The 14,163-nt window shown below is 34.4% G+C and overlaps 1 protein-coding gene across 1 annotated transcript in view; it reads right to left on the bottom strand.

The window, feature by feature from the left end:
- Positions 1–14,163, bottom strand: part of Grik2 (glutamate ionotropic receptor kainate type subunit 2) — a 650,167-nt gene that overhangs the window by 142,456 nt on the left and 493,548 nt on the right. Inside the window, exon 11 of the mRNA XM_027402939.2 lies at positions 7,005–7,228. Coding sequence (XP_027258740.1) covers positions 7,005–7,228 — 224 coding nt within the window. The remainder of the gene's footprint in view (positions 1–7,004; positions 7,229–14,163) is intronic.

The raw sequence follows: 14,163 nt of genomic DNA, 5'->3' as shown, positions 1-14,163 counted from the left end.
TTGGTATTTCAATGGTCCTCCTGCACAGATTCTATTGTTCCAAAGTAGAGCTACATATAATAGATCTGGCCTCCCTTGGGTAGATACTGCAGATTAAACTGTTTCATATTGAATACATAAAAGGGACAGTCTTTCCAAGGCCAGTAAATTAATGATCTTTATTAGTACGGCTGAGAAAACACCCTCTATGCCCCCTACCACCATCAACAAAACAAAAGTTTTTCTAGTGTCTATGGGAAAAAAAAAGAGGCATTGTTTTCAAAGCTAACAGAACAAGCCATGTTTGGAGCAAGCTTCTGAGCGTCCTTTCACAGAGTCTCCAGCTGAGGAAATGGAGCTTCTGGGAAATTAAGACGCATGAAGGACTAAGTATATGACTTGTGGAGAGTGTGATTCATGTTCCTTAGCTTATTGGATATTAATAGACTCACACAGTGATTCTTTCCCAAAGCTAAAAAAGGAAAATAGAATAGGGTTACATAGAAAAGAGTAGGAATAGAATTGGGCAAGAGTAGGACAGAACAGCACAAAACATAATGGAATGGAATGCAATAGAAGGGAAGAGAACAGATGATTGACTAGAACAGAGATGAAAAGGGCAGGATTGTTCTTGGTTGGCTAACAACTCAGCCTAAGTTAACTGATGAAAGATAAGAGCATACAGTGACAACTACCAAGGACATTACTGGGCCCTATCTGCTGAATTTTAAAATATAACTACTTCACAAACATTAATCTTCAATACATTGAAAAATTGTATTTATTATATAAAATTTATTGACTTTCTGAGTTAGGTATTGTGTATCTCTTTAATGGAAACAAGTCATCAGAGGCTATGTATAGTTCTCAGAAGCTCTTTGTCATAACATCTGTGAAATTTGCACACTGACCAGTGACCCAGAGATGGCAGCCACTCTGTTCTGGGAGCCTCTGACTAAAGAATAGACCATAAAGGCAAATTATGTATCTGTAGTATTAGAAAACCTGGGCTAGTAACTGTCTTCTCATGTATTTGTATTCTATTTTGTCTTAATGTAAAGAGAAATACAATTTGAGTGCTGGGCTATATATAAGAGGTTGAGCATTTGCCCAGAATTCATGAGGTCTTGGAGTGAAACAAAGGACTAAAAACCAAGTAGAAGAAAATAAAGAATTGAAAACAATTTTACTTTATTGGGAAAATAAAATAAAATACCAATAGATATTTGATTACAGAAGATTGCTAAAAGTCAATTTAATTTTATATTGACTGTTCTACTTAATTATTTTTGTTCTAATGTCTATTTTTTTCTGTCCTGAAATTATAAAATTGAGACTTAGGAAACATGTTTATTTCTACCTCTAAGAATTAGAATTTATGTCCTCCTCATGGGCCTATGATCTCTGTCTAGATCTCTTTTGCCTGCATCACTAGGTAATGTCCTCATCATAGGACATTCTACTTGGTCACCACTGGTTTGGTTCTTCTAAAAAATAAAAAGACACACTATCTACTTTACTACAATGGCCATTTGGTAATGATGACAGTTGAAGCGATGTGTTATTTTATAGTGGGGGTCAGCAAGTAAGTATGAAGATATTGAGATATGTTCCCTGTTGTCTTATAAAACCTCACAACTTATAAAACCATTTCAGTCTGTAGTATGAAAGTGTCTTTAGATATCTGTGCTGACCACTAGTATCTGATCCACACAAATCTTAATACATAATCATTTTAATGATTTTTCTCATTTGTGTAATAGGCATATATTTTAGGAAGATTGCTAAATGGAAAAGGAAATAAAAATAGGCTTCCTTCAAATTTACTTCTCTTAAAACCTTCATTAAAAATGAAGCAAAAAAATACCTAAAGCAAAGATAGAGAAAGGTAAAATGTAAATTGCTTTCTGACTAGGAGGTTGGAGAGTTAGTAGTACAAACACAGAGCAAAATTGCTATTTACTACTACTAAACAGTTATCCATTCCTACATGCATAATAATCCACAATTGCTCTTCACTGTACAAGAGCTATCACTCATCATGACAAGCATATAAGAGCTATTTCATACTGCTCAGGAACCATAGCCAAAGCTGTTAATGTGAGCATTTTGGACATGTGTTTTTAAAGTCAGTAAACCATCAAAGACACAATGTTTAAAATCACTGGAGTTCCAAGATAATTAAATGTTTGCTTTTAAAGTATAAGGCTCCAAGTGAGACATAGGTTTCTCATTTTGTGACCACAAGCCATGTTAATTAAACATAATGCAAGACCCTTCCACAGGTAAATAGATAAACATACAAGTAGATTTTGAGGCCATTCTTTTTTGTTTGTTTGTTTGTCTTTTGAGACAGAGTTTCTCTGTATTGTTTGGAGCCTGTCCTAAAACTCCCTCTGCAGACCTGGCTGGCCGAGAACTCATAGAGATCCGCTTGCCTCTGCCCTCCCGAGTGCTGGGATTAAAGGTGTGCACCACCAAGCCAAGCAATGTTGAGGTCATTCTTAATTGCTTTACTCAATAATATAGCAATTATGACTCTAATATTCTAAAAATCATAAAAATAAACAACATAAAAATCAACACTGTTTTTTATTTATAAAATAAAATGTTATATATTCAACACTTCAAAATTCTTTACTTTGCTATCCTGCAGTGGAACTGCTATTCTACTGTCTTGTTCATGTAAGAAACCTGAAGTATAGTTGTGTATCAAGATTCTTATAAAATTTGGTGTAGGAATAGTATTTCATTTCAGTTTGTTTACATTTCATTTTCTGAGGTTATGCCCAGCAGATTCATGTGTAATTGTTCAGATGACATCAATCCTGTTGGAGGGAAATGTGTGCATCACTATTCCCTTCATTTGTGTGTTGCAATCCATTATATATCCCTGTATTTCAAATTATAAAAACCCCAAAAGAAAACTTGGAAATTGAATTTCAGGAGCTCTGATTGCCCTTGAGATATCTGTGGCTGAAAGAAAAAATTCCCTTCTATCTATGGGAATTTAATTTATCAGAATTTAAATTATGGGAATTTAAATTAACCCATTTTATTAGTACCTTGTTTGTTTTTTTTTTTTTTTAGTCTATCTTGTTAAACATGGGAATATTTGAAGCAAGGTGAAAAGCACATCTTATGCATAGAGGATGGGTGCTCTAATCAGCCTTTTCATATGACTATCATCTCACTAATAATATAACTAGACTAAAGCAAATAAAAAAAACAGAGGGATTAAGATTGAGAAATAATATAAGGAAGTGAATCCTGTTACCCAAAAGACTTCTTCCTGTCCTTCAGTCATGAATAACTGCTAAGCTATGTGGGTCAGGGACATTTGTTGTCTAGAATGCAATATCCCAGCCTGATGTCTATACCTAAGTGAGTTCTCTACTATTTCAGACGATGCTGATTGTGTCATTATGCTACAAATAATACATCAGAGGCATATAAAGGCCATATGACAGAGAAAACCAACAGATAAAAAGCATTTGGGTTATTTTTCTTGGTAACCATTTAACGTACTTTTTAAAATTTGTAAACTAAGTTTAGGTGTGTTTCTTTGTAAAGTAAAGATGAGGGCAGATTATTTGAATGACTAAAAATATTATACATTTTAAAATCTAGCTTTAAACGCATGGATGTTGTCAATTGATTTGAGTTTGAATTTTTAATAAAACTAATGGTGCTAATACAATAATAGAGCATGCATCCAGTATATATTGGAAGGACTGCTACACTCTGCTTAATGCCTTGTTTTGTTATAGTTGACTTTATGTATGTTTTAATATGTAAGCAATTTTTATGAATATGAGTTTCAAATACATAATCCTTAAAAATTTAGATTCAGATTAATTATTTCATTATGTATTTCACTACATTACTGAAAGCATATGCATTTATGTGTGTGTATATATGTTATATACACTACCTAATACATATATGTGTGTTCATGTGTGAGTGTGTATTAAATAAACTAGTAAATAAATTGGGAAATCTATATTGTTTTATGAGATTTTAATAAGTGTGATTCTAAAGGCAGCAAATAATTTACTAATTATTAGAATGATTCATGAAACAACTGGAGTGAAAAGAGAAAAAGCTGAAAGTGTGTTTCTGAAGGTAGAAAGTTACAGAAGGCAAATTGTTTCATTAAGAATAGAAACAGTATTAAATGATAAATTATAAATTTGAACAATATCAAAATGTTTGTTATATTTATTATGGAACTAATTGTTTTCTTAACTTATTAGGTGTTATATGATTTTTAAAATTTCAATATGATATATCTCAATAATTTATGAGTAGAAATTATGTTATAAACTCAGTGGTTGGTTTAGAGTACAGTGTCTATGACTTACATTGACGATGACACACATGTTGTTATTGTGAATATTAACAGTCAATTTTACAGACTCTGCACTCAGAAATTTCCATAAGGGCTTGTTAGACTACACTGACCAATGGGCATGCCTCTCGGGAACTGTACTGACTACATTAATAGAAATGGGAAGGCCAACCCTAATTGTAAACATCAGACAATTTTCCAGAACTGTCAACCTGGATGGGATAAAACAGAGAGAATAAACTACACATATATATCCATTGCTCTCTTTTATGTGTAGACATAGTGTTACCCATTGCTTTATGCTTTGCTGACTCAACTTCCTGCCATGATGGCTGTATCCTCTAATATGAGCTAAAGTAGGCCATTTCTCTTTTAATTCTTTGTTCACAGTATATTATCACTGCAACATTAACAGAAAGTAAGATATACACCTAAAAATTTTGTTTGTTTGTTTGTTTTGTTCCACCCTAGGTTCCAAATTCTGGGTTTTGCAAAGGCTAGGATTATGCCCTGCCACTGAGCTAAATCACACCTAAGTAAGTTTCCTTTCTATTTTCTATAATTTTTAATGGAAATAAAGTATATACTATATACAAAGTATAAAAAATACCATGTATGCTTGACTTCAGTACTGTCAGTGATTCATTGAAGGTCTCTGTTTGATATAATTTTAACACATGAATAAAACCAACGTATTACATTTATTTTAAGTTCAAAATAAAAATTACACTTCCATTTAGAAGGGCAATTAACTCCTACCAGTACATGATGCATTTCATCTGGGATTGTATTTTATGAGTTGCTTTCATACTAGGCAGAACTGATTTCATATAAACTCATTTGAATTGTGGCCTCATTTTAGAAACTAACCTGAACCTAGTCATTCTTCTGCTCATCTTAATTTTAAGTATTTACTTTTAAGAATTGGAAATTATTTAAACAAGTCTTCATTATTAATGACAACCAAACATATTTTTAGAACTTACATAGCATTGGACTCTTTATCAAGACAATGAAATACCCTGTATTATTTAATAACTTACCATATGTTAATTAATAATACACCTATTAGCTTTCTGATAAAGTTTTTGCTTTGTTTTATTTTAATTTTTAGATATTAAATAGATTTTTTCAGACTAGAGCAGAATAATTTCAAAAACACTCAATAAATAACTAACGATGAATATAATCAGTAACTCTCTTAAACATAAAAGCAATAGAATATGACATACTTCCTGACCTTATATTTTCAAATTGAACAAACTAAATCTCTCAATGGGGGTTATTTTAATCAATGCAGGTAACTCCTCAATATAATATCTCATTTTTGACAGAAAATGAGAGTGTAAAATGTATTTTGAACTGTTAGATAATTTTATAACAACACAACATGCCTTTTATTAGTAACACATCTGAAGCTGGAAAAGAATCTCAAGAGTCTAGTTCAGGAGTTCTGGAGAAGTTGTATTAGACTTTTGCATGACTGATGCCTACATACTTCCTCAAGACAGTGTAGTGTTAGGAGCCTCTCTTCTTGTCTTTATTCTGCAGAGTAGGTACATGTGCAAACACAAAGGAATGTTTTGCTTATCTTTGTTGTATGTGCTGACTGCGAAGGGTTCTAGGCTTAAACTAATTCTGAAAAAACACTTGGATTCATTTCTCTAAAGAATTATGAAGTAAGGTGGCTTGTGTTGGTTACTAAACAAATATGGTATTAATCCAAATACATTATAAAATGTAATTTTTGTTTTTATAGATCATGGAAAAGCATAAGCTAAAGGGTTTTGAATTTCACACTTTAAGTTCTAGTTTTGAGGAAGAATAAAAAACTATGGAAAAAAACTTTAAGCCCTGTAACATAGTTTCAATTGCTGCATGATTGTTGTTAGAAGCAAATGCAAACTCTAGTGGTCTTAAGTAGCCAAAACCTTAACATTAACCAGTTATATGACATGAAAATTAAAACTATAATTATGTACAAATTTATCAAATGTATAAATATATAAAAATTAATGCGGTTTATATAATCTACTTTTATCATTTTTCTAAACGAAAAATGCATTTCCTACTGCTAGGAAATGCACATGACTTTATCACAGAATTTTAAGAAAAGACAATTGGCTTTCAAAAAATCTTTGTGACAAAATGTTTTTAAAATCCATATTTAATTTTGCAATGGAGCACAAAAATGCATATAGTCATAGATTATGAAGATTTTAATTAAAAATATATCTACATCTAAATTTTAATACTGTTTACAACAAAGTATAAAAACTCAAAAAACATAATGGAGTTCATTGTTATTATGGTAGCAGTAAAATTCTGAATCTTCAGGCTCAATTATAATTTTAATTACAGCAGAAGAAAACTAATTTTCAATAATTTGGACTCCTTTGAGATTTTGATTAAAAAGACAAATGCCTACCTACTATGCTTGCAGCTTACTGACACAACCAGCATGTTGTCTGCCCCAAAAGGCAGCATAATCCCTGGATAAGTGTTTGTGACTCTTAACGGAAGCAGATTCCATAGAGTAAGTGGGTGTGACTTAGAAGTTTGTGAATCTACAGCACCCCAAGAAAGCAAAGAAAGTAGATTGTGACTTTTGACAATTATTAGTTAGAAAAAGAGGTAACAATTGCCAAAAAAATCACAAAAGTGATCATGTTACCTGGCTATGACAAAGAGCACACAACTGACACCCAAGTAAGCCAGCAGAATATACATCCAGATATCAGGGGAGAGAGGATTCAGGAAGGAGAAGACGCCCGGGTTTGTACCATTGGGCTTGCGGTACAAAATACTTATTCCAAGGGTCATGAATGGCTTGGAAAAGTCGATGACCTTCTCTCGAACATAGGTAATAGCCAGTGGAGCGACTGCGAGGTCAGCTTTCTGTACAGAGAAACAGAAAAACAGGAAAAGAATGAAAAAATGGTTCTAAGTCACAACTAAAACATCTGTAACTAAAGATTTTACACATGAGAATTTCTGTAAAGATTATGTTAACATCCAAAACGTTCTTTAATGAGAGGATTCACTTTTTTGTAAATTACCCACTGCTATGTGCTTCCAGATTACTGCTACTGCCTTGACTGGTTACAAAAGGAAATAAAATCTTAGTATAAAAATAAAAAATGAAACTATTGTTACACAGTAAATTAAATCATTCATAATGAAACTTTTCATAATAGCTTTTAATATAAGTATTAAAAATTCAGTTTTATCTATTATACTTGCTTAAATATATTGATAGAACTGCAAATGTAGTGATAACTATATGAAACTATTTTCATTTTCGCTCTGCAGGTACAGACACTTGCTACCACACCTGACAATCTGACTTCCAATCATGAAACTACATGGTAGGAATAAAGAAGAGACACCCAAAAATCATCTTCTGACTTCCATATGCATGGAACCAACACTCATACACAGACATGATCATACATTTGCATACACATGCACACAAGAATGTAAAAAATATTTTTTCAAAACTGTAGAAGAGTTCAGCTAAAACATTCTATAGTTTCCTTTAATCCACATAAATATGTGTGTTGTGTACTACCCCCAAAGTTTTATTTCTATTCCTCTAATTTATTTTATATAATTTAATGAAAATCTGCAAAGACTTGCCTAAATAACATTAGAAAATGAGATTTTCTTTTTCATTTTTGTTTTTTCCATATTTTTCCTTTTATTGAAAGTATATTTTTTTCATACATTTTTATCCTGATTATAGTTCCCCTCACTCTACTCCCCCCATTTCCTCCCCAACCCTGCCCTTTCCAGATCTTTTCCCTTCCCATTTCTCATTAGAAAAGAATAAGTTTTTAGGAGAGAACAATCAAATATGACAAAATAAGATTTTTAATTTTTATAAAGTTGTAAATTTCCATGTCATCTTAAATCACTAATGTTTTAAACTCATGTTACAGTCAGGGTGGGAGGATGCTCTAAAAATTGCAGGAAGTCATGATATTCTAATATACTTTGGGATGTCATTATATTATTCTAATGCAATTTGGAGTTCATTATAGTATTCTAATGCATTACAGAGTGTTATTATAATTTACTAATTCGGTACAGGAAGTCACTGTAATATTCTAATATGTTGTAGGATGTCATTATTATATTCTAATGTGATAAAGGTATCTATTCTAACAATCTATATTCACAAAGAGCTTTAAGAAGCACAAACATTCATTTTAGAAAGCAAAAGAAAAAAATATATATATTATATATATGTAATTAGTTTCTCCAAAGTACTTTTGTTGACAATATTATTCTGTGAGTTATTGTATGCTAATAGATTATGAACTATGGAACATTCACTTGTTTTGAAAGTAGCTTCTCCAAGAACTGAGGAAACAAAATGTGTTTCAGAGTTCCTCTAAGGTTTAATGTTCATATATCAGGGAAATACCAGCTTTAGAATAATTATTGCTATGTTATTTAATTATTTTTCTGTAGCTCAGGTATTATATTAGGAGCTTCATATGAATTTTCACATTTAATCATCATAGAAATCCACTATTAATACTTTTCTGAGAAAGGAAAATGAGTCTTAATAACTTAGAAAGTATATATATTCATATGTGCTGAATCCAGCAATAGAACAGGCTACACATAGATTCAACTGGAACTTATTCTTGGGACATACCAATACCATGTATCTAGGAAACCAAAAAGGAAATCACAGAAGAGTTAGTTGTCACCCATTCATTCACAAGAATTTCTAGACTGGGGAGATCAAAGTCTACAGAAATTAAGAGACTGGGTACAGGAAGTTCTTTTATGTGATGGACAAAGAAGGGAAGGAAATAATGTCTGAAGGAACAACATATCAAAACTGTTAAAGAAAGAAAATGATAATTTAAGGAAAAGAGGTTACATTGGCCAGGTGTCGGTGGCACATGCCTTTGATCCCAGCACTTGGGAGGCAGAGGCAGGCAGATCTCTGTGAGTTCGAGACTAGACTGGTCTACAGAGCAAGTGTCAGGATAATAGGCTCCAAAGCTATACAGAGAAACCCTGTCTCAAAAAACCAAAAAAGAAAAAAAAAGAAAAGAAAAGGAGGTTACAGGTAAAAAGAGTGGACCTTGGCATCTCCTGACTTGTAGGAGGTGAAAACACGCTATACTTTATTTATGTATCAATTCACTTTGATACCTCACATCCTAGGCCAATGAAAAGATAACATTTATAGCTTATAGAGTATGTAACTCAGGAGGCTTTAAGGTACTGAATATTAGTATGTTTGCAAGTAAAACTACATATGTTTTTGATAGTATGAGATGATGTTTACATATATGGGTACAACAACTATATCTAGTCAATTAGCTTATTTCATATATTACCACCAGAAATCTTTCATTCATGCTGAGAATATCTCAACATGAAACAGAATTACAATATTATTCATAATACCTAGTCTGTAGGCATATATTACAAGACTCGACTTCATATACATTTAAATTTACTTAGTAGCCCAGAGGTGGTGGCACATTTGTTTAATCCCAGCATTTGGGAGGCAGAGGCAGGGAGATTTCTGTGAATTTGAGGTCAGCTTGGTCTACAGAGCAAGTTCAATGACAGGCTGCAAAGCTACAAAGACAAACCTTGTCTTGAAAACAACAAACAAACAAAAAATCTTACTTAGTATTTGATTCTAAAACATAAAAGAGCAAAACACATCCAAAATTGCATTTAAGCCCTGCCTAAGGGCATGTTATCTGCAGAGATAATCAAGATGGGGCCTCACATCTTCATGTGGTATAGGAGTGCATACATCCTTGCTGTGGTGTCAATTGCATTGTCCCTGCTATTAATAAAGTGACATACAACTAAAACACTTTGATTGATGCTGGAGCATTCAAAGGAAGCATCACAGGATGGCATTTGCCCTCTTTGTGGTATAGAGTGACAAGTCTCCTTGACTAATATGTTCTGCCATATGAATATGAGAAAATTCCACAAAAGACTGATGAGAAGAGAATATATTCCAATTCCTGAAACTATCCCCTACATGTCAGGTACAAAGGCCAACTACGACAATGCTCCTATGACCCTACTCTCTCAGTAAGACATGCTATCTACCTTAAGCTTTCTGTTGAGAAATAAAAAAAAGAGCTACCTACTTACAGGAGGAACTACAATGAGAAAAAAGACATTTGGACACTCTTTAACACCAGACTCAATTAGTAGTAAAAGTGAGAAAATGTATGATGTGATGGAAGTTGTAGTTTTCCATGTCTTACAGGTGGAGGGAGATTAGGAAAAGAGAAGACAAAGAAGGTCAATGCTGGGGACAGAGATCCATGGGAGTATTGAACAATGAAGAGGGATAAAATATAGTAGAAAAGGTAGGAAACACATCTGAGCTTAGGTCTAACTGATATGAAGGCAAAATTCATCATTCAGAAAACAGATAGGGGCCTTGAATGTTCTGCAACTGAACTATGTGGATTCCGGAGGATTTTAAACAAACATTTAAAGTGTACCTAACAAACTGGCAAATGAGGTTATAAAACAATAGATCAATATGTCTGTTAAGAAAATGAATAAGTAACAACCCATGTTTCTTTAACAAAAATGCTGCATAACCTGAGGCAGTCTGAGGAAATCAGAGTCCAATGGATGGGTTCAAAAAGAGCATTAATGACAACTGGCTCCGACCAGCTGAGGCCGTCATACATAAATATAAAGAATTGAAATGATAGAAGAAATAAAGGTATCACTGATGAAGTTAGACAACATGGAGCTCCTGTTTGATGCTTATTTCATTGTGTCACAGAGAATCGTGTTCACAGAAAGTTCATTCACAGCATCTGCAAGATATGGTCTTAAAGAAGGACACTAAACTTTGGTAAATGGGAAAGTATTAATACGATGTAAGAGCATCTTTAAGATGTGGGGGTTAGTGAAGAAATTTTCCCATTCTGTATGTTGTGGTTTTGCCTTACTGACTGTGTCCTTTGCCGTAACGAAGATTCTCAGTTTCAGGAGGTACCATTTTTTAATTATAGATCTCAATGTCTGTTACAGGAAGCTGGCTCCTGTAACAATCCATTCAAGGGTATCTCCCAGTGTCTCTTCTAGAAGGATCAGTGTGGCTGGATTTATGTTGAGGTCTTTGATGCATTTGGACTTAAGTTTTGTGTGTGGTGGCAGGAATAGATCTATTTGCAATCCTCTGCATGTCTGAATCCAGCTGTGCCAACACCATTTGTTGAAGATGCAATCTTGTTTTCCATTGTATAGATTTAGCATCTTTGTCAAAAATAAGGTGTTCATAGTTTTGTGGGTTAATATCAGGGTTGACAATTTGATTCCATTGGTACATCTGTCTACTTTTGTGCCAATACCAAGCTGTTTTCGGGACTATGGCTCTATAATAGAGTTTGAAGTCAGGGATGGTGATGCCACTAGAAGTTTCTTTATTGTACAGGGTTGTTTTGGCTATCCTGGTTTTTTTTTTGTTTTTGCATATAAAGCTGAATATTATTCCATCAAGGTCTGTGAAGAACTGTGTTGGGATTTTGATGGGGACTGTGTTGAATCTATAGATTGCTTTGGAAAGATTGCCATTTTTACTATGTTGAACCTACCTATCCAAGAGCATGGGAGATCTTTCCATTTTCTGGTGTCTTCTTTAATTTCTTTCTTTAAAGTTCTTACTGTACAGGTCTTTCAGGTTTTGGTTAGTGTTACCCCAAGACATTTTATGTAGTCTGTGGATATTGTGAAGGGTTATGTTTCTATGATTTCTTTCTCATTGCAATTATCATATGTTTATAGTAGGACTACTGTTTTTTTTTTTTAGTTAATTTTGTATTCTGTTAATTTGCTGAAGGTGTTTATTAGTTGCAGTAGTTCCCTGGTAGAGTTTTTTGGGTCACTTATGTAGACTATCATATCATCTGCAAATGGTGAAAGTTTGACTTCTTCCTTTCGAATTTGTTTCCCCTTGATCTCCTTTTCTTGTCTTTTTTGCTCTAGCTAGAATTTCAACTACAATATTGAAAAGATATGGAGAGAGTGGACTGCCTTGTCTTGTTCCTGATTTTAGAGGAATCGCTTTGAGTTTCTCTCCATTTAGTTTGATGTTGGCAGTTGTTTTGCTATGAATTGCTTTTGTCCAAAATATAAAATGTACTCAAAAAGCTAGCCACCAAAACACCAATGAATGAAATTAAAAAGTGGGAAGCAGAACTAAACAGAGAATTCTCAACAGAGAAATCTAAGATGGCTGAAAGACACTTTATAAAGTGCTCAAAATCCTTAGCCATCAGGGAAATGCAACTCAAAACAACTCCAAGATACCATCTTACACTGGCCAGAATGGCTAAAATCAAAAACACCAATGAAAGTATGCCGGAGAGCATATGGAGAAAAAGAACACTCCTCCATTGCTGGTGGGAGTATAAACTTGTAAGATCACTTTGGAAATCAGTATGTCAGTTTCTCAGGAAAATGGAAATCAGTCTACCTCAAGATCCAGCAATTCCTCTCTTTGGCATATACCCAAGGAATGCACATTCATACAACAAGGACATATGTTCAACCATGTTCGGAGTAGCACTGTTCTTAATAGCCAGAACCTGGACACAACCTTGATGCCCCTCAACTGAAGAATGGATAGAGAAAATGTGTGTACTCAGCAGAAAAAAGCAATGGAACCTTGAAATTCAAAGGCAAATGGATGGAACTAGAAGAAACCATCCTGAGTGAGGTCACAAAAAGGCAAACATGATATGTACTCACACATATATGAATTTTAGACATAAAGCAAAGGATTACCAGCCTACAATCAACATCACCAAAAGAACTAGGAAACAAGAAGGACTCTAAGAGAAAAATGCATGGACCCCAGAGAATGGGAAGGGTCAGGATCTCATGAGCTAATTAGGAGCATGAGGGTAGTGGGGAGGCAGCTGGCAGAATGAGAGTGAGAGAGGAGGAGGGGAGAGGAGCAAATGGAGGAGCAGAAATGTTGAGTCATGGGAAGAACAGAGGAGAGGAGGATGAGAGATACCATAGCAGAGTGAGCCATTATAGGTCTGAGGAGAGATCTGGCACTAGGGAGATCTGCAAACCCAGTTGCAGAGAGGGAGGAATGAAGAAAAACCGAGTTGGGACCAGGCTATCGAATCCCACAGAAACAGCTGATCTGAACATGGGGGAGCACATGGACCCCAGACTGATGTCTGGGTGTCCAGCATTGGACTGATCCAGACCCCTGAAAATGGATGTCAGTGAGGAGGCCTCAGCACTCTATGGGGCCTCTGGTAGTGGATCAGTATTTATCCGTGGAGTAAGAAAGGACTTTGGGAGCCCATTCCATGTGGAGTGATGCTCTCTCCGCCTCGACACATGGGGGAGGGCCTAGGCCCTGATGCTATGACAGACTTTGGGGAACCCCGATGGAGGTCCTTACCCTCCCTGGGTGAAGAGGGGAGATGTTGTGGGGGCTGGGGGGGATTCAGTGGAGTGGAGGGAGAGAAGAGATCGACATGTAAAGCAAGCTTGTTTTTAATTTGAACTAATAAAAAAGAAAACACAAATAAAAGATGTAAAGATGTTAGAGCACTTAAGCAACGGAACAAATGTGTATTAATTTTCTTGTCTGGGATACTCAGAAGCAAATATGTTGAGATTTGAGTCAAGCTTGAGTTCCATTTTTAAAAAAAAGATGCGAAAGCAAGTGTTGTGCTGTGAGTTTTTGAAGGCTTTAAAGCCTTGTCAGAATTTTCTGAGACTTAAAGAAAGAACATTCCCTAATTTGAAGGATGAATATTTTGGGAGTATGAACTACAACAGCTGCTCTG

The sequence above is a fragment of the Cricetulus griseus genome, chromosome 2, assembly GCF_003668045.3.
Source record: "Cricetulus griseus strain 17A/GY chromosome 2, alternate assembly CriGri-PICRH-1.0, whole genome shotgun sequence".
Taxonomy (NCBI): Eukaryota; Metazoa; Chordata; class Mammalia; order Rodentia; family Cricetidae; genus Cricetulus; species Cricetulus griseus.
This window is presented reverse-complemented; position numbering and strand designations above follow the sequence as displayed.